Source organism: Camelina sativa, chromosome 15 (genome assembly GCF_030686135.1).
Source record: "Camelina sativa cultivar CO46 ecotype springtype chromosome 15, ASM3068613v1".
In the NCBI taxonomy this organism is placed as follows: Eukaryota; Viridiplantae; Streptophyta; class Magnoliopsida; order Brassicales; family Brassicaceae; genus Camelina; species Camelina sativa.
In genome coordinates this window covers 27,375,769-27,399,824 of record NC_141894.1, presented here as the reverse complement: position 1 = coordinate 27,399,824, position 24,056 = coordinate 27,375,769, and the positions used below count along the sequence as shown (strand labels likewise).

Below are 24,056 nucleotides of genomic sequence, written 5' to 3'. Positions count from 1 at the left end.
AACGTTCTCGAACTGGCATCTCTTATTTATTCTTTCTTCTTCGAATCAAAGCTTATATGTTTCTTTAACTTGTAGAAATTCTGATATGACAACATGTTATAACTTTGGGGATTGTCCTTATTGGTTGTGGTAAGGGTTGATGTGTTGGTGGTGGTGATGATGATGGGTGCTTTGATTCATCTGATGATCAAACGGGTGATGATGATGCTGGTGATCATCATATTGTTGAAAATCAACTTCGTTCTTTTCGTTTTGCATAGAACCGGTCGCCATCTGATCATCATGCCATCCTCTGGATGTGTTCCGGGTTATTTCAAGCAACGAGTTCCTTACGTGTTCAGCTTGCACCATCTCGTTATCATTTTTCTGTAACATGGGAATAAAGAAACATTTAGTTTTTGTATATTTTGTTTTGGTTTCTGTTTCTTCATTCCGCAGGTCCTTTAGATCAATCATACCTCGACTTTGAAGACATTAGAGACAAGGCTGAGGTAGCGAGTCGTGTTAGCATTCGTAACCTCCAGTCCCAGAGAATCCAGTGCCTCCATTAGCCTTGTGAAGCCTCCTGGTTTGTATTCGCAAATCACCTTTACGAAAAACTCTCTGCCGTCTAGCTGAGCCACATCCACCTGCGGCTGAAACCCCCCAACCGAACATAAAACCGATATCATGAGAATGTGAGTTCAGAGTTCAATATAGAAGAAAGGTGATCGCTAGTTTCTTCTTAAAAAGCTCTAACCTCCATTTCTTGCCCTTTATCATTGGAATTATCAAGATCAACATCTTGTTTCACGTTAGGAACGTTGGAGTTACATGAAAGCCCCGGGTGAAACCCAGTTACCACTGTCCCATTTAGGCTCATCCCTCCTTGCTGCCTATTTGATCCATCCTCAGTCTCTGAGTTCTCTTCAAGCTCGTCTTGAAGCTCCTTTGCTTCATTCTGCAACTCCTTGACGTAGTTAATCGCGTCACCAAGGATTGACGCCCTATCCAACTTCCATGCCACAAAAACTGGTTTCAGAAAAACGCAGAAAAACAAACAAGAAACCAAGAAACAAACCCCGAGAGGATAACTGCAGATAGAATATACCTTGGTGATCGTGGGAACAAGTGACCGGAGAGCATAAAGCCTATCGTTTAGCTTTTTCCTCCTCCGTCTCTCAGCCATCAGATTCTTAGCTTGAGATCCTTTCCCTGACTTCTTCTTGTACTTTGGATCATCTTCATCATCAATCTGGTCGCTGCAATCCGACCCTGAATCCAACCTACCGTTCTCATTCATTTCCTTATCGTTAGCTACTTGCTGTTCGTTCACAAGCAAGCTAGGCTCGCCCATCACGTCGTCTGCCATAGTGTTAAATGGGTTCAAACCCATCATCTCCTTATTAGTATTCTCCGGGAGATACCCTAAGGCTTGTTGATGATAGTCACTCTTCATCTTCAAGTGCTGTTGTGCCTCGTAATCACTCATCTGAGGCAAGAAATTGAGCCGGATTTGATCGGAAGAGATATCGTACGATGACGGGAGATTCATAATGTCTTCATCCTTGGAACCCTTTTGATTGATTTCACCAGACAACATCCCATACGGCTTTGATTCAACCTCGTCCGCTGCCATCATGTTGATCGTTACCGTTTCATCCATCAACATGTTGCAATGTCCCATTACAAAATCCACCACGTTCTGATCTTCAGCGACCTATACGTGCAAACATCATTCACTAACCCCCACAGTTTAAAACCAAAACACTGACATAATTAAGATACATAAACATACATGTCTGGTCGCAAAAAGCTCCACTAGTCCTCCCGATATAGGAATCAAAACCCTCGTACAGATCGTTTCCTGTATACAAGAAGACTGAAAAATTTAAGACTAGTTGTTCATGTGACTGTGATAACTCAAAACTTCGAAAAATCGGATAATACCTGCATAAAACTTGGTTCTGAGCTCTCACTCAACCAACCCGTCTGGTTAGTCAGAAGAGTCTCCGCATATATCCTACAGCAAAGTTCATTTTTCTTATGTCTCAAGATAACTCTTCTGAAAGAATACATATGGACGTGTAGCATGAATATGATCATACCCGGAGTCAAGAGGGATTGAAGACGGAAGATGGGAGAGAGATTCACAAGATTTGGTCCGAGGATGGTGAAACATAACATCCCTACAACCTCCAAAGCTAAACTCTTCGGTTCCATTCTCCGCTATGAGTTCTGTCCCACCACAACAACATCCTATCCACTTCACAAACCTGTCTCCTCCAAAACCAAAATAACAATAGATGTGACGAAAGAGAAAGAAAGATAGATAGAGAGAGAGAGAAACTCTTAAAGCTTAACAACTAAAAAAAAAAAAAAATCAAATCAACCTTTGGTCTTCATTTAGTCTCCAAAGAACACAATAGTCCCAAGCTCTTTCACCAACAAGAGGCCTCAATTTCTCCAACAAGTTCATATTACTCCCCATTCTCTCAAACTGATTACTGCATAAATCAAATAAAGCCTTATAACGTCGACAAAGCCACAAAATTCTATCAAACCTGATATATACATTGGCATAGAACTAAGGATTCGGCTACCTTAGCTCCTATCCAAAAATCATATAAAGTGTCTCTTCAAACTCTAACCAATATGTATTCAGCAATTAAATAGACAAAATGAATCATTTCTCATGATTTATAGAACTAAAATATCATGAGGAAAATATGCCAACAAGAACTTACACAAGATTCTCGGAAAAAACAAGGCTCCTCAAAAATCTTGTGACTGCTGAAAACTTGACAAGAGAAAGCCAAGAAGAGGTAGCAAAGGAAAACAAAAGATTGCATGAAAGAAGAAGAACAAGTAGAAGAATGAATAGGTAGCAGCTAATTACTTCCATACAAGGTTGAGCTTTTTCATGTAACAATAACGTCACCACAAAACTTTATTTATATACATATATATGAGTTATGATTTCTTCTCTCATCTATCTTATGAGAAAGTTTGTTTATGGCTTTGGTAGGTAAAGTGCAGGACATGCATGACGATCATGTATATATTATATGGAATGTATTAATTTATAAACAAATGCATTATAAGAAAAGTATATATTATAAAGAAAAAAAAATAATTAGAATGATGAAAGGGGCAGATTTGCATGAGCTAAGATAACGTGTAAAACGCTAACTAACTTTGTTGAGAGCTTCTCACTTCGTTCCGTTTAGGTTATGCATTCTTCTTTCGGTGTCTCAACTACTATTTATCCCTTTTCTTTTCTCTCTTTTTTTCTGTTTCATTCTTTGTTATTTTCATTGCTCAGTTTTAGTTCTCTTCGATCGGTTCCTTATTTTCGTAAATATGTAATCTCATTTTAACAAGAAAAAGAAAGAAAGTCTTATATGTTATTTATATGAATTGAGAATTAAAATTACAAAAATAATTGTGGGTAGAAGTAATTAATTATTCTATGAAAACAATTAATAATAAGAAAGGAATTATATTATTCACGTAAAATATTGTTTTATTGTTATTCGAGGAGCAACGCTGAGCTAGTTTTGTCTCCTAATTAATATCCCATAGATCCAACTGTCCACCTTTCATGAAGCTAAAATTCCGATTACGAAACAAAACCACTCCCATAGTCCGACGTAAGTTTATGTATCTGAATTACATCTACACGCATGTTCCTCTTCAATATTTATATCATATGAGTCTATGACTAACTACAATATTTATGTCATATGACTAATATCATATATATATAATAGATTTACAATTTGATTTCAGGAGTATATATACAATTTCTATTTTGGAGATTTGAGTTACAGTCGTATCGTATGTCATGATATTGTCCGGATAAACGAAACAATAATTACTTTTATGTGAAAAGTTTTGATATAGTTTACTGATGAATTACAAAATATAAAAACTTATATATATAGAGAATGTTATTTGTTCTCAAAATTACACTACAGAGGACTTACTAATATATTTGCAAGATAACAAACATTGTTAAGTTTTATGAGTGACAAGTCGGAACCAAATATAGTAAAGAGTATTTTGATCTGTTCTTTTATGTCATTTTTGATTCCCTACGTGGGATCCTAACATGCATTAAGGTGGTGACTAGGAGTCTAGGAGAATGATATATGTAGACACGGTCTTGTTTGTTGTTATGGGTCTAAATTTTTTGAAAAACCATCATGTAACAAATCAAGTTTTTTCCTTACGAAAAATAATTCAGGGTTAGTGCAACCATTGTTTGAGTGGTCTTCACTAAATATGGCCATATTCAATAATTGAATTTAGAAAATTGAATCTAATTAAAAATATATATAGAATTAAAAACAATAAATGAATTATATTCATATATGAGAGAGTGTATAAGGTGAGAATTGGTTATTCACGTCTTTTGTTTAGTTTTTTTTTTTTTTTTTTCCACAAATTGATTTTTTTCTCCCACTTGTTTAGTTTTCTATTAAATTATTTTCTAATGATATATATTATCATTAAAAACCATCTTAATTAATATTTAATAACATTTATATTTAAAATAATTTAAAAACCATTTAATTGAAACAAAAATTTATGAATATAAAATACATATATATATATATATATATTTAAATCTTTCATATTCTATTAAATTCTCACGTTCAATAGCATTCCTAATACATTGATTTTGTTATCGTTTTCATGACGGTAAATAGAACAGTCCAATAAGTGATTACATACTTTTTTTTTGTTGAAATGAAATAAGCACTTGTAATCAACAAAGATATATGTATGTATAGATCAAAACCTTAAAATGAAATTTGAACTGTAAAGTAAAGGTAAAAACCACTCGGTTAACACAGCGTGTTGGCCCGTATGTGTGGGTTTTGTGTGTATTGGACTTAGGTTTGTTACTTGTGTATGACGGTTTATGTAACCCTAGTCTTGCATGTGTATTGTAATCCTAATGTCGTATGTATATAAACGATGATATAAATGGAAATAAAGAGGCAAATTAGTTCGGTATCCAATTCTACATGGTATCAGAGTTTAAGATCAAAATTTATAAACACTTTTTCTAAAGATCATTCTTCTTTCTTGTTTCAAGTCGTTGTCTTTGATCAATAGTTTTGATCCTTCTTTCTCTAGTTGAGATTTTCTTGGTGTTAAAAGATGTCTGCTGAAGAACATAAAACAGCTGCTTCGGCTCTTGTCTCGAAACCAACGGTGGCGGTGTAGCCGTATTTGTTTTCCAGCTCCGACAATCTGGGCACAACTATATCTCCTCTGTTATTTTGAATGGAGATAACTACAATGAGTGGTCTGAAGAGATGCTCGACGCTCTTCAGGCAAAATGAAAGACTGGGTTCATCAACAAAGCGATTGCACAGCCTCCTCTCGGTGATCCTAACTATGAAAACTGGAAAACAGTTAACTGAATGATTGTCGGCTGGATCCGTTCGTTGATTGAGGCAAAGGTTAAGTCCACTGTCTCTTTTGTCTCTAACGCACATCAATTATGGGAAGATTTGAAGCAGCGTTTCTCTGTTGGCAACGAAGTTTGTGTCCATCAGATTAAGGCTCAGCTTGCCTCGTGTCGGCAAGATGGGCAGAGTGTCTTGGAGTATTACGGTAAACTGTGTAAGTTGTGGGATGAGTTGCATAATTACTATCCTCCTCCGGTGTGTTCTTGTGGCGGATGTTCATGTGGTGTTACCGCAAAGTATGCTACAAAGATTGAAAAGGAGAAGCTTCATCAATTCTTGTTGGGACTTGATGATGCTCGGTTTGGTGGACTATGTACGAATCTGGTTGGTACAACACCCTTACCATCTCTTGGTGAAGCTTATTCGAAAGTTATCCACGAGGAACAACGACTATCCTCTGCTCGCGGCCGTGAACAACTGTTTGATGTCATCGGCTTTGTTGCTCGACGTGAAGCAAGTGAGTCGTTCTCTTCGTCTGTACAAGACACCACGAGTGACTCGATCGCCTATTTGGGCTGTTCCGATCCCCAAGGCAGCAACAAGTTTGGTTCTTCGTCTCTTCTGAAGTCGGGTGGTAGAAAACTCTGTTCTCATTGTGGGACAACATGGCATGACAAACTAGACTGTTGGCAGCTCGTTGGGTTTCCAGATTGGTGAAAAGAACGTTCCCAAGGTCGTTGTACTTGAAGGGGACTACAAGGAAGGGGAACATGAGCAGGTCGTGGTCGAGGAGCGGTCACGGCTCACACTACAACTTCCAACCAGTTGTTTTTCTAGATTTTTCGCAAGATCAGATGAAGATGTTGCAACAGTTGCTTGACGAAAAAGCAACCAAAGAAAAACAAGCCGCCAGTGGTGGTGATCGATTGTCTGGTAAGAAATCTCTAGGTGATGTCATTATTGATACAAGGGCCTCTCATCATATGACGGGAAATCTCTCTTCTCTTCAACACATTGAAAAGATTTCTCCTTGATATGTTGGTTTTGCGGACGGGAGCAAAACTTTTGCATTTTGTGTTGGAAATTTGCCATTATCAAGCACAGTCTCTTTGGAGAATGTTCTTTATGTGCCAAGTTTGAATTGCACATTAGTTTTAGTTTCCAAAATTTTGAAGCAAACAAAGTGTGTTGCGTGGTTTACTGATACATATTGTGGTTTGCAGGACCATTTTTCGAAGACTTTGATTGGAAGCGGTGAAGAGCGTGATGGGGTTTACCACTTGAAAGAGGTTGTTTCAGCCAAGATACATAGTGTGAAAGCTGCTGTTGACGACACATTGTGGCATCAGAGACTTGGACATCCTTCTTTTTCTGTGCTTTCAGATTTACCTATGTTTTCTAGTGCATCTAAATAGACCCTACTCCCACTCAATAATTGATTCCTTCCTTTCCCTCTCTGGCTTATCCCACCAGGCAGGCGGCCATGGGTCATAACGCACTCTTCGCACAACAAATCCACTTTGAAGTTGACTCTACCGTATAAAGTCTGCAAGCCTTTCGGAATGGGCTTGTCCTATCGAACAAACTTCCTGTAAGGGAGACCTCCCTTCCCTACTGGAGCGCTAACTCCTATTTTTTTGTAGAGAATCCTTGTGTAGTGTATTCTACACTAGGTCAGGTGCAGAAGTCTAAGTGGAGTAAATTAGCCGGCTCTTGTCCTTCTGAAGTGTGTTTTAGAGCCAAGCAAACAAGAGAAGTTTTTCATGACAGTTTCAATAAAGCATTCGAGTATTTTTACTTGATTCATTGTGATGTTTGGAGGCCTTATCATGTTCCGGCTTCTTGTGGTGGAGTCTATTTTTTAATTATCGTTGATGACTTTTCTAGAGTCGTTTGGACATTTTTGATGCTAGAATAATCGGAATTCCGGGGTATTTTAACAAATTTTTTCGCATATGCAGAAAAACGGTTTGGGAAAACAGTGAAAATAGTGCGTAGTGATAATGGTATGGAATCATGTGTCTCTCCTCTTATTTTTGGGAACAAGGCATTTTACATCATACTTCTTGTGTTGGTACTCCGCAGCAGAATGGAAGAGTAGAACACAAGCATAGGCACATTCTTAATGTCACTAAAGCTTTGTTATTTCAAGCCACTTTGCCGACCAAGTTATGGGGAGAGGCGGTTCTTACCGCTGCTTACTTAATCAATCGCACGCCTTCCTCGACACACAAAGGTTTTTCTCCCTATGAGATTCTTCATGGTTGTAAACCTGCCTATGATCAGTTGCGTGTGTTCGGTTCTGCTTGTTATGTGCATCGTGTTTCCCGAGATAAAGACAAATATGGGGAACGCAATCGTCTTTGTATTTTTGTTGGGCATGCCTTTGGTAAGAAAGGATGGAAGGTCTATGATATTGAGCAGAATGTCTTCTTTGTCTCCCGTGATGTTATTTTTCAAGAGACTTCTTTCCCTTATGCTGAAAATGTTGAGTCTTCATCGTACGTTCCTCTGAACTCTAGTGATTTTGATGGCGAGTGGCTTATTTCACCGGACACTCAAGTAAGGGGGAGTACACCAACTGTTGTTGTTCCATTGTCTCTGACTGAACCCTTGTATCCTCCGCCTCCTCCGTCTCCAGCTGTTGATGTCATTGCCCCTCTGGTTGCTGCTCCGTGTCCAGCGCCTGTTCCATTACGTTGTAGTGAACGAGTACGTATGGAAAATGTTCGTCTAAGTGATTATGTCGTTACCAATCACGTGTTGTCAACACTTGCGGTTACCCATCACGCTCCTCCTGTTCAGCCATCAAAGTCTTCCCAAACGATCCAAGGTATGCCACTTCTCTCATTGACATATTATGTTTTTGATGATAAGTTTTCTCCAGGGCATCGAGCTTTCTTAGCTACCTTTACAAAGTCTAAGGAGCCAAAAAAATTTAAAGAGGCCATACGGATCAAAGTCTGGAATGATGCAATGACTATGGAGGTTGTGGCTCTTGAAGACAAAGATACATGGGATGTCACAGACCTACCCGACGGTAAAGTAGCTCTTGGGAGTCAATGGGTGTACAAGACGAAATATAAGGCGGATGGCACGCTCGAACGGTAGAAGGCTCGTCTCGTTATACTTGGTAATCATCAGGTCGAAGGGGAAGATTATAACGAGACGTTTGCACCCGTGATTAAGATCACCAGGGTTTGATATGTTCTCCGGTTAGTTGCCGCCATACAATGGGAAGTGTATCAGATGGATGTCAATAATGCTTTTCTTCATGGTGATTTGGAAGAGGAGGTTTACATGAAACTTCCTCCTGGTTTTCGTCATTATCACCCTGGCAAAGTTTGTCTCTTAAAAAGTCACTCTATGGCCTTAAACAAGCTCCTCGGTGTTGGTTCAAGAAGTTGTTTGATGCCTTGCTTCGGTTTGGCTTTGTTCAGTCTTATGAGGATTACTCTCTGTTCTCTTACACTCGTGCGAACATTGAGCTTCATGTTTTGGTCTATGTCGATGATCTTCTCATCTGTGGTAATGACGCATATATGCTTCAAAAATTCAAGGATTATTTGTCTCGTTGTTTTGATACGAAGGATTTGGGCAAACTCATATACTTTCTTGGTATTAAAGTCAGCTGTGGCTCTGAAGGTATATTTTTGTCTCAACGCAAGTATGCTTTGGATGTTATTTCCGATTGTGGTGATCTTGGTGCTACACCAGCCGTGACAACGCCTTTACCACAAAGTCATCATCTCGCCAATAATGATGGTCCGCTGCTTCTTGATCCAAAGCCCTACCGTCGTCTGATAGGACGTCTTATTTATCTTACCCATACACGTCCGAAATTAAGTTATTCAGTCCATGTTTTGGCTCAATTCATGCAGAAGCCTCGTGAAGCTCACTGGGATGCTGCACTTCATGTTGTCAGTTTTTTGAAAGGTTGTCTTGGTCAAGGTATTCTTCTTAAAGCAGATTATGATCTCATTCTCACCATCTAGTGTGACTCGGATTGGTCCTCATGTCCGTTAACTCGTCGTTCGATCAGTGCCTTTGTTGTCATGCTTGGTGGTTCTCCTATTTCTTGGAAGACAGTTTTACATTTTTCCGCTGAGGCTGAGTATCGTGTCATGGCTGCCGGTCTTCGCGAGATCAAATGGCTTCGTCGGTTGTTGAAAGAATTGGGCATCGAACAAACATCTCCCACACGTTTCTTCTGTGACAGTAAAGCAACTATTCATATTACTGCAAATCCGGTCTTCCACGAGCGCATGAAACACATTGAGAATGATTGTCATGCAGTGAGGGATGCACTCTCTGATGGAACCATTGCCACACATCATATTGGGACTTCGGATCAACTGGCTGATATCGTGACGAAAGCGCTGGATCGTGTTCAGTTTGAGGCACTAATGTCCACGTTAAGCATTTCCAATCCACATGCTCCAACGTGAGGGGGAGTGTTGGGCCATATGTGTGGGTTTTGTGTGTGTTGGGCTTAGGTCTGTTACTCTTGTATGACGGTTTACGTAACCCTAGTCTTGTATATTGTAATCCTAATGTTGTATGTATATAAACGATAATATGAATGTGAATAAAAAGGCAAGTTAGTTCGGTATCCAATTCTACACAGTGTAAATGAAAAAGTACCCAAAATTGATTAAGTGATGTTTTATTTTTTATTTTTTTTAAAAATTGCACAAAAAAACTGTCTCATAAAATTTCAGATTTTTAGTACAGTATATATTTTTTTTTTTATCATTTATACATTATTCCACTCCACTTATTTTACCTAACTACAAATTAAACCAACAATTTTACAAAGATGAAAAGTTTAAACTTGAAACCAAAGAGAAAACATAAATAAGAAGCTACTAGTCACACACACGTGAGTAAAAAAATCGGTTAATTAATTTAGTAGGTGTGAAACTAAGACAAAAAGAGAAAGAGAAGTTTCTTTTCTTTATTCATTTCCCTTTTCTCGTTTTCATTAGCAGCTTCCGGTTTTTAGTTGTCAACTTCTGGAAGCCCCTTTGATTGATTGCTACATCTACCTCCATTCTCCTCCCCCCATTTAATGGTCAACCTAGTCGAATCTTCAACTATTCGTTCTTTATATTCTCTTACAGGTTTTGGTCAAATCAAATTTGTTATGCAAAAGACAGATCAAACACCTCCCTCTTCTACGTCTTCTTCTTATATAGTACAAGATAAGAACTCTATTTCTCTTCCACTCAAGACCTTTCTCTTCCCCATTCCTAGTATCCTGGTACCTCTCTCTCTCTCTCTCTCTCTCTCTCTCTCTCTCTCTCTCTCTCTCTCTCTCTCTCTCTCTCTCTCTATGTATACTTCTATGTGTAAATGCAAATGGGGTGAATAAAGTTTGAAGCTTTTGATCGTAAAAATCGGTGCTTTATTAATTATTGTTATGGTTACAAAGAGATTGTTGTGGGTCTCTCTGCTTTATCTATCATTAAATTCAAAGAGAAAACGATGTTTTCCAAACTAAAAAAAGTTGTCTTTTCTTTTTATTTAATTTGTTTGATTCGAGTTATTGTTTGTGGGGATCTTTTTGGTACCATAGTTTTCATTTATGCATATGTTTTGGTAAAGTTGTCTTCTTTGGTGGAAACCAGATGTGAATCCTATTTTGTTGTGTGGAGTTGTTAAATTTGAGGTGTAAAGTCTTGACCTTTTTTACATACCCTGAATTTGACTTTGGTTCAACTTGAAAGGCCATATTTGTTATGTTAGTTTCTTAGAGCTTGGCTCCTTTTTGTTTTTGCAATTCATACTGATATAAGCTTCTTGTTTTTTGTTGTTTGTTTTCAGTTGTTGCTTCTGATTGAATCTGTTTATTGATTTTAATCCATGGATGCCAATCGGAAAGCTCACCCGGATTGTCGATATTTTGCAAACCCTTTCCATGAATGTGCTTCTGATTGTTTAGAGAAGATTTCTCATGGCCGTGGGAAGAAGCATTCTAAGAAGCAAGGTTCTTTTATCTGTCCTCACACTATGTTTTTGATCTGTTAATCTTTAAGTATGCCTTTGCAATGCTTTTGTTGTGATGGAATTGCCTGATTCTTAATGGGCTACTACTACTTGAAAGTGTTCATCATTCATACGTTTTTGCTTATCGATCTGTCGATGCAGCTTGTTGAGCCTTTGCCCTTGTTTTATGTATTTGCTTTAAGGATAATTCATGGAGGGTTGTTTGTTATTAAATACAGTTATAACTTGATCAAGGCGTTGTTGTTCGCTTTCAATGGTTTTGGCAAAGTTGTATCCTTCCTTTCCTTATTCTTGAATTGTTTATTACAGGTTCAGCGATTCTTAGCCTCCCGGGGAGTTTCGGTAAGAAAAAGACAGAGTCACAGCCACCTTCACCTTTGAATACAAGGCAATATCAGAACGGTGCTGCTAATTCCCCAAAGGTTCGTCAGTCAAGACCTTCCCCAGTAGCTGTGAAGAAGACAGCAACTCCAGAAGCCAACAAATCGTTACCCTCTCTATCCTCTGATGAAATCTCTATTGACCTCAACGGTCAGCATGATTCTTTCAACCATAAGCCAGAGAAGCCATCACGAACGGTTCCTCTATCCCCAAACAGCATGGTATGTCTTAATTACCCTCTCTAAGCTATTATTTAAGTGGAATCTTACAAGCTTGCAGTGTCATCTTACCATGTTCTGTTTTGTTTTGATATTATTGTTCAGGCTGATCATAGCAAAACTGTATCACCAAGACCTCGAGAACATGTACACAGTGGCAAGAATGACACAGCCAGTGAGATTACTGTCTTCAATGTCGTAAGCCCTCCAAGATCATGCACCAATGATGATGATGATGATGATGAGGACGGAGTAGAGCTAGACCTTATATCAGTAATGTCAGACTCGTGTGTTTCAGTTGGAAAATACCGTGTGAGCTCAGGTGTTTCCACAATCCTACGGTCAATCCTCGACAAACATGGAGACATAGCCGCAAACTGCAAGCTAGAATCAGCATCAATGCGATCCCGATACCTAGAGTGTCTATGCACATTGATGCAAGAACTTAGGTCAACCCCGGTAGGGCAGTTGACCGAACTAAAAGTAAAAGAGATGGTCGCGGTTCTCAAGGACTTGGAGTCCGTGAACATCGACGTTGGCTGGATGCGTTTAGTTCTTGAGGAGTTTGCTCAGTATCAAGAAAACACAGACTCAGAGAAAGTGAGGCAAGAAGGATTGGTGAGGTCTAAGAAACAGAAAATGGAGATTCAGGAGGCTGATTTGGCTCGGATAGAGAAGGAAGTAGCGGAAGCGAGGTCGAGGGTCGAGGAGATGAAAGCAGAGCTGGCTGAGCTCGAGACAGAGCGGTTGCGGATGGAGGAGGTGGGATTTAAGGTTGAGAAATATAAAGGGAAGACGTTTCTTGATGAGCTTCTGTGATGTTTGTTAATACAAGAAGTAAACTACACCAAATACTCTAGAAGATTAATTAAGACAGAGTGTTTAGTTTATGTTTGATATAAAGATGTTTTTTACAATAGTCTAAACCTGATCTGAGTCATATTAAGGTGAATTATTATTCACCCTCCAGTATTAATGTATTATTTTCTTGTTTAATTCTTTTTGGTGATAATATATTACTTTGTCCCTTTTTGTTTTCTCTGACATCAATAAAACACTTTGTTCTTATTCACATGTCTTGTTTTATTTCTGATATTTAATACACTGCTAATATGTACTAGTAGATATATGAATTATTGTACCATATGTTTTCTAGAGAAATGAGAGTTAGTTTTGGATTGAAACCTTATTTACCATCTTTTTGTTGATTCATCTTTTCTTTTCATCCATGGCATTTCAGCTTTCGACAAATGAATTTTTTTAAATAAACTAAGTATAAGGAAAACTCAAAGAAATAGCTTATTTAGCCTGTTCGTTTTAGTCGCCGCAAGTTATTGCGGCTGTGGCTGCCGCATATATCGTTGTTTGTTTGATTGCCGCAGGTACATGCGGCATGATGCTGCGGCAAACGCAGCTTTTGATTTTGGACGTCAATTAGTTGCGGCGACGAAACGAACATGTTCATTGTGTAAACTTGATTAAATTTAGTAAATAACCTCTTTTCATTAAATTCAGCAAATAACAAATTTGATCTATTTTGGACCCTTTTTTAACCACTAAACAGATGTTTTCTATCTTTCATTCTCTGCTTTATATGTCAAACAGTATATGCATCATTCCATTGCATTGAACAACATTGACTTATTCTTTTGGCAGTGTCATATTTAATATATACCATTCACATTGATAAAACTACTCAACATGAGATGTGATAGTGATAGTTTTATTTCAACATGCTAACTAAGTAATTGTCAATATTATTAACATGTGCTATACCCTTTTAACTAAAATTTCTAATCTGTTTTATCTGTCAAACTCGAGATTCAATAATTGATAGTTCTTAAATAAAGTTGATATGTGGTTTCAAAAATATTTTATCTTCAAAAAAAAAAATATATATATATAGCCCTGGACATTCGGATTCCCGAACCCGATCGGGTTCGGATTTTCGGGTTTAGATATATAGAACCCGTTCGAGTTTTTTATACTATCGGATCGGGTTTGAATATTACCGGTTCAGATTCGAATAATTCGGGTTTACCCAAACTCAAACAAACCATAAAAAGAAAACGAATTTTTTATTATTTTTATAAATTTTAGATCATTTTTATATATATAAATATTTAACGTTTCACGTTAATACAGAGAAACTAAGATGACAAAATGGTTAAAAGTGCACCATTAAATTCTTAAGGTTCTGGGTTCAAATCTCTTTAAATGCATATTTTTATATTTAGTTCGGGTGGATATTCTTTTTTTTTTTTTTTTTAATAATATACCTTTTCATTAACTCCAGGAAAATAATACAAAAGTGTCTCCAAACGAGTAACACTTACCAACTTATACAAAGGATCAAGAGAAAATATTAGAGAAAATATCGAAACCAAGTAACTAAGAGAGAGTCATCTGGGTTAGAGATCTTTTGTTTGAGCGTTAGGGGGCCAAGGTGAGCTCGAATGATGTTCTTGATCTCTTAGATCAAGGCCAAGGCTGGACGAGAGAGAGAAGTATGGAGATGTGAATTCCGCTCCTTCCAAATAGAATACACTGAGGCTTCGTAAAGAAGTCGACCAATCCAAGTAATGTTCTTGTCTCTACATGGATTTTTCAACCATCTGACTTCTGCTTCGGGTGGATATTCGGGTTCGGATATTCAGGTATCCGAATCTCAAAAGTACTAATCCCGATCAGGTTTTACATACTACCCGAATCTGACCCGAATCTCCTACTTCGGGTCGGGTTCGGATTCGGGTTTCGGGTTCAGGGTAATATGCCTAGGGTTAAGAGCAATCCCATTGAACAACCTGATGGGATGTCTTTTTATTTTTTAACAATAAAATCAAAAAAAAAAACAAGTTTTAATCGGTATTAATCAGAGACCTGTGCATCTGCCCCCATCATTTTAGATACTGGGAGACACCCACGTGTCAAAAGTTGATTGGTCTCATTTGTTTTGTATTGTTTTTTTTTCTTTTCTCTTTCAATTCCACACAAACGAAACCAAAAAAGCATGAATCGATTTTTCTTTTGGTGAGTCTCTTTTTTTTTTTACTCTCACAAAATTTGATTCCTTTATTTTCAGATTCTGATTTTCCCATTCAAAGATTCGACCTTTTTTTTTTGTTTGTTCTGATTCAATTGAAACAAATATGATTTTGTTGAGGTTGTTGTGTTCATACTTCATAGGTACGTGAAGAGAATTGGATTCCAATTTCAAGATGGTACCAGCGTGCCAGATGTATCACTAACAAATTAGGCATACAGTTTTATCTTATAAATTACATACTCCATGTCTTGATGCTCTGTTTCTGATTTTTTTTTTGTTCTAAAGGAGTTTTGGGTAGGGAACGAAGAGCTTGTTAATATGTTTGTTGTTTATCTTATAAATTACATACTCCATGGCCGTACTAATAACCGTGGCGATGGTATTTAACTTTGTGACAATCTTCTTGGCTTTGATGTTTGTTGTTTCCATGTGTATGTGGCGTTTTAATTTGTGATTTGGTGATGATGATAGGTTTGCTTACTAAGGATTATTTTAGAGTTGTGAACTCGAGGGATTTGCTTTTCAACGATTGTGGTGACAGAGTTGCGCAGTTGCTTCACGTAGAATTAGTTCCTCCTTATTATTATCAGTACGATGCTCTCTGCTCATCAACAAGTTTTGATTGTCAATACTCATTTGCTGTTTCTTCATGATTCAACTTTGTCTATAGTAAGACTGCAACTTTGTCTATAGCCTTTCTTCACCTTTTGCCAACGCAATCCCCAGTTTTGTTTTTGTGTGCAATTCTGTTTCTTACTTAGTTTTTCATACTCTTGTTGAAGCTCATTGTAATCACTCTGAAGCTCAGCCATCTTATTATTCATATTTTCCAGTTCTTCTTTAAGTGTCTTGATTTCATCATCTCTACAACCTGCAGAATTTTCTTCCTTTGCCTCCAACTGCTTGTCTTGCATCATCATCCTCATCTTTACTTGTTCCGTGAAAAGCACTTGAGTATTGATCTTGTTTTATTATATGATGTTTAGCTTTATGTCAGTCACTTGTATATTACTCTTTGAATTCAAGAAAGGCTAACAGATTTGTTCTGTTTTATTTCATATGTACCTGGACAATGGTTCTCAGAGGCAACCGATCGAGTAATATCTAATACCAGCTAGAAATGTGACTATATTATGTCCGGATAGAGATGAATATGTTGCAAACTCAACATAGAACAAGAAATCAATGTTCAGTTTTGAGTTGAGTTTGGAATCAAAACACTCATATTTGGCGATGACTAATGGAAGGATAAAAACTAAAACCAATGGGATGAAGATCTAAATTTAAATTAATATTATTTTTAATATTATTAAAAGTTAGAGACACTAATTTGAGGATCTGCAATAGGTTTGCTCTAAGCACCTATACGAAAAGGGTAGCTCAATATTTAATTAATTCAGATATCCGTCAATGAAAAACTGTAACATTTTATAATAATCGAGTCCACAAAAATAAAGAAATTGAATCTTTGTACATGACATGTTCCCAGTGCACGTGAGTAGGTGCAATGTGTCCTTTCTTCTTTACCTTCTTTGTCTTGTTCAATCTTCACTTTCTAGAAAGAAGGTGAGAGATGAAAGTACTCAATTGCTGTATCAAATTATATTTGCAATTTCAAGGTTGTAGAAGAGCTAGCAATGATTGCAGAGCTAGACATGTTATTTATTTATTTTTATGGTGGATTTCAAGTTTCAGTTAATTTTTCTAACAAATATCATCTTTTTAACATTTGGAAGTTGCTAACTACTTTGTGTTGGCGTATCCATCGAACCAAAAACAAAATGAACAAGATGTGACATACAAGAGAGTCAAAACATTAACTAAGTAATCTAGTCTTTTGTTTTTTTTAAAAAAGTTATGGATTTTATACTTTTAATTCGAATTAATAAAATCATCATCAATGGCTGAAACTCTTCACTAATTTGTAATTTCTCTTAATACTTTGGAAGAGGACAAGCTAATGATGGTTGATGGTTGATGGTTGATGGTTAATGGTCAACGAGACAACTTCACTAATTAATTCACAATGCATGATGGTTGTTCTGCTAAAGCATATTGGCATCAGACCGGTTTAGCCGTTTAGCTTTCATCGAGACAAACTCTTCACTAATTCACAATACATGATGGTTGTACCGTGCTAAACCACTAAACCAGCACGTTGTTTCTACTTTGAGAAGTTATACCTGTAACTCTGTAAGGTTATGAGACCGGTTTAGCTTTCATCAATTTAGTCTTATATCGCCAAAACCATCGAATAAAAAAGTCAGTTATTCAAGATCAATGTTTATTCCACGGGTTTAGTTCGTAGTAAACAATTTTGCCAGGATGGAATGACTGTCTTGTTTTTCCAAAATTTTTGGGAAACCATAAAAAGTGATCTCACAAAAATGGTGAAGAACTTCTTTAGCTCTGGGACTTTTGACGGCAAGCTAAATGAAACAAATATTTGTTTAATCCCGAAAGGAGAATGACCTCGTGAAATGTCCAAATTTCGCCCGATTAGTCTATGTAATGTGATTTATAAGGTGATTTCAAAAATTTTGAGCTTACGACTCAAGAGGTTTTTGCCAGAAATTATATCCGAGACCCAATCTGCTTTTGTGGCAGGAAGATTAGTCACAGATAATATCATCATTGCTCAAGAAAACTTCCATGCCCTTCGTTCCAACCAAGCCAACCGGAAAAAATTTATGGCTATTAAGACAGACATGATTAAAGCTTATGATAGGGTGGAATAGAATTTCTTAAGAGCTTTGATGGAAAAAATGGGATTTGATCAAAAATGGGTAGGATGGATAATGCAATGCATTACTTCTGTCTCTTACCGCGTTCTGATCAATGGCGATCCCAAGGGACGAATCCGGCCAACTAGAGGGATTCGACAAGGAGACCCCATCTCCCCATACTTATTCATTCTTTGTACTGAGGCACTAATCGCTCAGATTAAGAACGCTGAAAAAGAGGGGAAGATCCAGGGATTACGTATCTCGAATGCGAACCCACGGGTCTCACACTTACTTTTTGCAGATGACAGTTTATTCTTCTGCAGAGCTGACCCTCAACAATGTAAAGAAATTATTGATATAATCCGCTTTTATGGCGAGGCATCCGGACAAGAAATTAACTTCTCCAAATCTTCCATACTGTTTGGAACTGAGGTCCCGACCCATATACGACAAGAGATCAAATCTATTGTTGGCATATCACAAGAAGGAGGCATGGGTACCTATTTGAGCCTTCCTGAAAAGATTCATGGGTCAAAGGCACAAGTCTTTGCATTTGTGAGGGATAAACTTCATAAGAGAATAAACTTATGGACCTCAAAATCCCTATCGAAGGGTGGCAAGGAAGTCCTGATTAAATCAGTGGCACAAGCAATTCCGACATACGTAATGTCGTGTTTTCTCTTACCAAAAGCTATATGTTCCAAATTAACTAGTGCCATTGCCGATTTCTGGTGGAGCAACAGAGCAGATAGTAAAGGATTACACTGGATATCATGGGAGCAAATGTGTACCCAAATCTCGGAAGGTGGGCTAGGATTCCAAACATTGGAAGAGTTTAATCTTGCCCTTTTGGCAAAGCAGCTATGGAGATTGCTGAGATATCCAGATTCGCTCCTTAGTCGAGTTCTTAAAGGGAGATATTTTCGATATTGTAGTCCATTAGAGATACAAGTATCAAATCGACCTTCATATGGTTGGAGAAGCATGTTGGCAGCAAAACATGTTCTCTCATATGGAATCCGTAAGACCATAAGCTCGGGGTTCAACACATGCATTTGGACTGAACCATGGATTCCAGATACGCCAGCGTGACCGCCACAAGGACTTACTAATGAGAGAAACCCCTTGATCTGTGTTAACACCTTGATTGATTTTAACACAAAAAGTGGAAAATGGAGCGTCTTCGGGAACTCTTTCCCCCGAAATAAATTACCCTTATTTTGGGAATTAAACCGAGCTTGAATGCCTCGAGAGACGGTTATTCATGGACCTTGACAAAGTCTGGGAATTATACCGTTAAATCTGGATACGAAGCCGCGAGAGCTATCTCTCGCCCTGCTTGTAACCTCCCTGTTCAGGGACCTAGTGTCACGACACTCAAGGCGCAAGCATGGAAGTTAAAAACATCACGGAAGCTTAAGCACTTCGTGTGGAAATGTGTGTCTGGGTGCATGGCAACATGTCAACGCCTGCATTATCGCCATATTGGCAGAGATAAAGATTGCCCTAGATGTGGAGCGGAGGAGGAAACTATAAATCATATGCTATTCGAATGCCCCCCAGCACGTCAAGTATGGGCTTTATCGACAATACCTACCCATCCTATGGTGTTTCCCTCATCTTCTCTATATAGCAATCTCGATTTTCTATATGGGAGCGGTAGAGACTATGGTGCTCTTGATCAAAATCTGCGAACTTTCCCTTGGGTGATGTGGTACATTTGGAAGGCAAGAAATAAGAAAGTGTTTGAAAATATATCTAAGTCTCCGCAAGATACTATGGAGAAAGCTATCCAAGAAGAAGAAGTTTGGAGAAGAGCAAATAACAGAGACTTAGCACCAGCGGTAGTAGAAGCATGCATACCTTCGATCCCAATTCCTCAAGAATCTCTTGTATGCTTTATAGATGGATCTTGGCATACAGAGGTGAATAGGAGTGGGCATGGCTGGATTGCGTCTATCGGTGATAGAGTCCTGCACATGGGGCTAAAAGGATCACGCAGAAGCTTATCCCCATTACATGCAGAGTTAGATACCCTTATTTGGGCTATGGAGTGCTTATTAGCGTTGGACTTGGATAAAGCTCTTTTTGCTACGGATTGTTCAGACCTCCTAAGGATGACGTCTAATATCAAGGATTGGCCAACCTTTTCATCAGAATTGAAGGATTTTATTCATTTCAGAGATAGATTTGCTAATTTTAGTATTAGATATATTTCCCGAGAGGATAATATCCGTGCCGATAAACTTGCAAAATGTGCAAGAGCACGAGGTTTCTATTTTTCCCATGTAAGCTCGTCGGCACCTAATTGGCTCTCTTTCGAAGAGAGTCATCTCCGATAACTTAATATATGGAGTTTGATCGTCAATAAAAAAAAAAAATCAATTATTCAGGATCAATGTTTATTCCACAGGTTTAGTTCGTAGTAAACAATTTTTCAACTACACCAATTATTCAAGATCTCATAACCATATATTGGATATTGATTTTGATTATGGTTTAAACCCGGCTCAGTTATCCAGTCCTCAACCACTCAACTTATAGCACCGTTTGGCGTTTGGCTCTCTACTCTTGCATAACTCCTTTAAGAGCAAATCTAAATTCTTCCAAGACGAACCAGTTCCTTGAACCAAAGCTGCTTCTGCCATTTTTGAGTATTCTTTCACACTCTCTCTTGCGTTTTTCCCCGTGTCTCCCTCTATTAGTTCTTTAACCTGTACGCTAGTAGAAATTAAAACTAAAATCTAACATATAAAAATTTTGAAATTAAAATGAAAACGTGGGTTAGTTATAATTAATTTAGTTTAACAATATTTTAGATTGATTTATGAAAATAAATATAAAAATAGAACATCTTTGTTTGTATCTCAATCAATACCTTTCGACTTAGTTCCTCTCTTGTCACAAATCCTTGCACACTACCGTCTTGCGTTTCAACTCTTACTCCAACTTTTATCTCCTCCACAACCAACTTTGCATTGAGTGGTTGCTCTGCCATCATCGGCCAAGCCAGCAAGGGGACACCAACGCATATGCTCTCTTGCGCTGAGTTCCAACCACAATGGCTCAAGAATCCTTTGACACTTTCATGTGATAATATCTCCCATTGGTCCACCCAATCTCTCACTATCATCCCACTCTCTCTTATCCTATCGTTAAATTCTTCTCCAATAATCTCTGCCACGTCTTGTCTTGTGACCCACAGAAAGTTGACCTGAAATGAATCAAAATACGACATGCATGAAAGTGAAACATTTAATATTGACACGACATGTGGATTGATAAAGCATACCTTGCAAATAATGCCAAACTTGTATAGTTTCGCATTCAAGACCATGGATTTAGGTCGAGCAAAAACGTAACGGTAGAATCAAAACACCTCCTCAGATAAAACACTTTTTAATTCGCAATATGCATTTGATAACTTAAAGTCTTAAACTTAATAATACCGTTTTTTTGTAGTCACACTATAAATTAAAGTCATGAAACTAGGCTGACAAACCAAAAAAAACCTATATTACTCAGAGCCGGTCACGATGACAGTCGACAGTGGACACTGTAGTGTAGGGTTAAGTAATGGAAATGGCTCTCCAATTTCATAAAGATATAATCACTAGGATTGTCTTTATCTTTTTTAAATGACAGACAGAAAACTATATTTTCAACTATAAAAAAAAAGATAGAGAAAACAAAGTTTTTAAAATGATATTTAAAATGTTAAGTTTTGGACGTTTGTTTGCAACGTTTTGATATTGCTCTTCTTTTCTTGGTTACTACTATTGAACCCTAAAAGAAAAAAAGAAAAAAAAAAAAGCATTGACTTAACATAGAGAACACCTTTTTAGAGTTTGGAACCCCTAATTATCGTGGCGACCTTAATTTAATCATGTCTAACTAAAGTATAACACCTTAATTAATGTGTGAAAACCTACCTTGAATTACTGTATCTTGGAAAAACTAAAGTATAACCCTTCGAAGGGTTAAATCAAAAGCCTCTATAAAGAAGAACCGTTCAAGGCAATATTAATGTACCTTGGAATCTTCCAAGCCTAAAGCAAGTTCCTTGAGCTGCTCGTTCGATATCTCTGCCTGCGTTCCAAACGCCACGTACAACACCGGACGTCCTTCCTCTCGCTTCCGATCCAACCATTGAATCCAAGCCGGTTTAGCACTCCCCGGTTTAGGAGGATCTGTCAAACACAGTGGTCCAATACACCACGACTTTGGTCTATCAGAGTCGTTCTTCTCGTAATCAACAAATGCTGACTCGAGCTCGTAGAAGCTATTGACTAAAGATCCATGGCTTTTGCTGTTCGCCATCACTTGGTCCATAAATAGTTCGTAAGCTGGACCTGATTGTTTCGGATCGCTAGGTATATCGTGGAAATCACACTTTTTAACCTGGATCCATGGAAAGTCCGGTACAGTGACTGGTTCTGTATCAGATTTAATTTCCGGTTCGGTAAAGAGTTTGTGATGAAAAGTAGACTTGAGGACTGCAGAGGCGTAAGAGTTAATGCCGAAAAAAAACAATCTAGGAATCTTGAACTTAGTCGCTGATTCTGATGTCCACCAGAGGAATCCATCGGAGACTATGAACGAAACTTGTGGAAGATTCTTGAGTGTTTCTTCGAAGAGTGGTTGGAGAAGTTTCGTAGCGCGCGTGAAGGGCACGAAAAGTGACATGGAAGGGAGCTTGTCGGTGCTCTCGACGCCGGGAGGGATCCCTGAGATGTTTTCCGGGAAAGGGAGAGAGATGACATTGATCTCCGGTGTGTCGGAGAGGAACTCTGAGACGAATGGTTGGTTCTTGGGAGTGGTGAAGACGGTGACGGTGAGGGAGATGGTTGGTTCTTTGTCGCAGTGACTGAGGAGGAGACGACCGAATTGAAGGAGAGGGATGGTGTGGCCTTTTGCCATGTAAGGGAAGAGAACCACGTGATGATTTGTTGAAACTGCCATGTTTTGTTTGTTTGTGTCGTAGTACTATATATGTGTTCGGTTTGCAAGCCTCTATATAGAGATTTCATCTCCTCTATATATAGCCATATAGGAAGTAATATTTGATTAAATATCACTAAATTTAGTGCATAAATAACTATTTTGTCAATGTCACAATTCTCATTTGCTCACCTTTTCTGCGTGCAATAATTCGAGCTCGCCATTATTACTTTCGAAACCAATTATGACTTATGCAAACACTTTAAATTCTAAAAGTTCGGTGCAAAAAAAAAACTCAAAATAAAAAATGATCAATACGATAAAAACTGAATGTGTTTCTCTACAGTATTGACACATCAGCTTTTTAGTTGAAAAAGGAGTTGACACATCAGTTAAAACAGTTAGTCAATCAAATTATAAAAATTAATACACCTCAATATTTTTGTCCAATAATCATATTTCTCCATTCTATATCATTCCTTCTGATTTCTATTATGGGCTCAGCCCAATTACAATATTGTGTAAAGAAAAATAATAAAAGAACCTAAATTAACATGTGTATAACAACTGAGGAAGGTGAAGATTAAGGACACAAGATTCTTTTAACCTCTTGGTTACGTATTATTTGTAATCTAACGTCATTTTGGCAGTTTATTTTACTGTAATTTATATATACAAAATCTATAATCGGTAAAATTATTATTTGGGATCAAAAGTTTATTTGTGTAGTATATATTTCTTAGTTTTATTTGAATATATAAAATTCTTGTATAATAATTAAGATTTAAATTATGGAAATTATAATATGAATTTTATATTATCTCACCATATGAATCAAAAGTTCTTAAAATTTTATGGAAATGTAAGTAATTGATACAATTAAGTTACAAAGAAAATAAAAGAATTAAATTTTGGGTGTCATTTAAAAAATATATATACAGTGGTATGTAAATAGAAATACTGCTAAAAACTGAAGACAAATAAAGAAATAATTTCTCGAGCTTTGTGAGCGCAACATGTCAGTATTTTTTTTGTTTTTGTGAGAAAACTTATACATATAAGGGATATGAACCAAACTAGAGTAATCTCTCAAGCGTGATTAAAAGATAAACTCTCTTTCTGAAGCATACATAAACTAGAGTAAATTAGTTACGTATTATCAAACAAAAATTCTCATATGTTTATCTTATTGCTTATGCATTTACTATGTGATTCCTTTTCACAGTGATGACTGCAGTGTTTGAATTTTGGTCTGTGATAACAAAGGTTCCTTGCTTCTCAAGATTTACATATAAGAATACTAGTGACAAATTAAACAATGTTTAAGATC

At 37.5% G+C, this 24,056-nt stretch overlaps 4 protein-coding genes across 13 annotated transcripts; 2 read left to right on the top strand and 2 right to left on the bottom strand.

Annotated features, from left to right (window-relative positions):
- Nucleotides 1–4: 4 nt before the first annotated feature.
- Nucleotides 5–3,081, bottom strand: LOC104747487 (transcription factor ABORTED MICROSPORES). The gene is made up of 9 exons (XM_010469123.3): nucleotides 2,727–3,081; nucleotides 2,373–2,486; nucleotides 2,088–2,255; nucleotides 1,930–2,002; nucleotides 1,778–1,846; nucleotides 1,091–1,699; nucleotides 740–994; nucleotides 459–635; nucleotides 5–366 (listed from the first exon to the last, which is right to left on the bottom strand). The coding sequence occupies exons 1-9, from the start codon at nucleotides 2,882–2,884 to the stop codon at nucleotides 118–120; spliced, it is 1,872 nt and encodes a 623-aa protein (XP_010467425.1). The 5' UTR covers nucleotides 2,885–3,081; the 3' UTR covers nucleotides 5–117.
- A 7,221-nt stretch (nucleotides 3,082–10,302) lies between these two features.
- On the top strand, nucleotides 10,303–13,042 carry LOC104747485 (uncharacterized). Of its 4 annotated transcripts, none has more exons than XM_010469120.3 (4): nucleotides 10,303–10,668; nucleotides 11,232–11,394; nucleotides 11,724–12,016; nucleotides 12,119–13,042. In XM_010469120.3, the coding sequence occupies exons 2-4, from the start codon at nucleotides 11,271–11,273 to the stop codon at nucleotides 12,830–12,832; spliced, it is 1,131 nt and encodes a 376-aa protein (XP_010467422.2). In that variant the 5' UTR covers nucleotides 10,303–10,668; nucleotides 11,232–11,270; the 3' UTR covers nucleotides 12,833–13,042. The 4 variants fall into 4 exon arrangements, with proteins under 4 accessions (XP_010467422.2, XP_010467421.2, XP_010467423.2 ...); XM_010469119.3 differs by lacking the exon at nucleotides 10,303–10,668 and adding an exon at nucleotides 10,807–11,076; XM_010469121.3 differs by lacking the exon at nucleotides 10,303–10,668 and adding an exon at nucleotides 10,961–11,148.
- A 1,978-nt stretch (nucleotides 13,043–15,020) lies between these two features.
- LOC104747483 (putative calcium-binding protein At1g02270) lies at nucleotides 15,021–16,365 on the top strand. 6 transcript variants are annotated; one of them, XM_010469118.3, is made up of 5 exons: nucleotides 15,021–15,043; nucleotides 15,200–15,251; nucleotides 15,345–15,438; nucleotides 15,531–15,648; nucleotides 16,143–16,365. In XM_010469118.3, exons 1-5 carry the CDS (start codon nucleotides 15,024–15,026, stop codon nucleotides 16,165–16,167), a joined length of 309 nt encoding a protein of 102 aa, XP_010467420.1. In that variant the 5' UTR covers nucleotides 15,021–15,023; the 3' UTR covers nucleotides 16,168–16,365. The 6 variants fall into 6 exon arrangements, 2 of the variants coding, with proteins under 2 accessions (XP_010467420.1, XP_010467419.1); XM_010469117.3 differs by lacking the exon at nucleotides 16,143–16,365 and having other exon boundaries at nucleotides 15,531–16,117; XR_015581903.1 differs by lacking the exon at nucleotides 15,200–15,251 and having other exon boundaries at nucleotides 15,041–15,199.
- Nucleotides 16,366–20,170: 3,805 nt separating this feature from the next.
- On the bottom strand, nucleotides 20,171–23,010 carry LOC104747482 (UDP-glycosyltransferase 90A1). 2 transcript variants are annotated; one of them, XM_010469115.3, is made up of 4 exons: nucleotides 21,818–22,945; nucleotides 21,078–21,095; nucleotides 20,664–20,999; nucleotides 20,171–20,499 (listed from the first exon to the last, which is right to left on the bottom strand). In XM_010469115.3, exons 1-4 carry the CDS (start codon nucleotides 22,745–22,747, stop codon nucleotides 20,311–20,313), a joined length of 1,473 nt encoding a protein of 490 aa, XP_010467417.2. In that variant the 5' UTR covers nucleotides 22,748–22,945; the 3' UTR covers nucleotides 20,171–20,310. The 2 variants fall into 2 exon arrangements, with proteins under 2 accessions (XP_010467417.2, XP_010467418.2); XM_010469116.3 differs by lacking the exon at nucleotides 21,078–21,095 and having other exon boundaries at nucleotides 21,818–23,010.
- Nucleotides 23,011–24,056: the final 1,046 nt, after the last annotated feature.

Excerpts from the sequence above, each read along its gene's own strand:
- LOC104747483 (XM_010469117.3), top strand. The coding sequence starts at position 15,024 with ATGAATCGATTTTTCTTTTG. Across the intron at positions 15,044-15,199 it reads ATGAATCGATTTTTCTTTTG|GTACGTGAAGAGAATTGGAT; the intron begins GTGAGTCTCTTT and ends CATACTTCATAG. Across the intron at positions 15,439-15,530 it reads TACTAATAACCGTGGCGATG|GTTTGCTTACTAAGGATTAT; the intron begins GTATTTAACTTT and ends TGATGATGATAG.
- LOC104747485 (XM_010469120.3), top strand. The coding sequence starts at position 11,271 with ATGGATGCCAATCGGAAAGCTCACCCGGATTGTCGATATTTTGCAAAC. Across the intron at positions 11,395-11,723 it reads GAAGCATTCTAAGAAGCAAG|GTTCAGCGATTCTTAGCCTC; the intron begins GTTCTTTTATCT and ends TGTTTATTACAG. Across the intron at positions 12,017-12,118 it reads CTCTATCCCCAAACAGCATG|GCTGATCATAGCAAAACTGT; the intron begins GTATGTCTTAAT and ends ATTATTGTTCAG.
- LOC104747482 (XM_010469115.3), bottom strand. The coding sequence starts at position 22,747 with ATGGCAGTTTCAACAAATCATCACGTGGTTCTCTTCCCTTACATGGCA. Across the intron at positions 20,500-20,663 it reads GAGAGGAACTAAGTCGAAAG|GTTAAAGAACTAATAGAGGG; the intron begins GTATTGATTGAG and ends ACTAGCGTACAG.
- LOC104747487 (XM_010469123.3), bottom strand. The coding sequence starts at position 2,884 with ATGGAAGTAATTAGCTGCTACCTATTCATTCTTCTACTTGTTCTTCTT. Across the intron at positions 2,256-2,372 it reads AGACTAAATGAAGACCAAAG|GTTTGTGAAGTGGATAGGAT; the intron begins GTTGATTTGATT and ends TGGAGGAGACAG. Across the intron at positions 1,847-1,929 it reads CAGAACCAAGTTTTATGCAG|GAAACGATCTGTACGAGGGT; the intron begins GTATTATCCGAT and ends TCTTGTATACAG.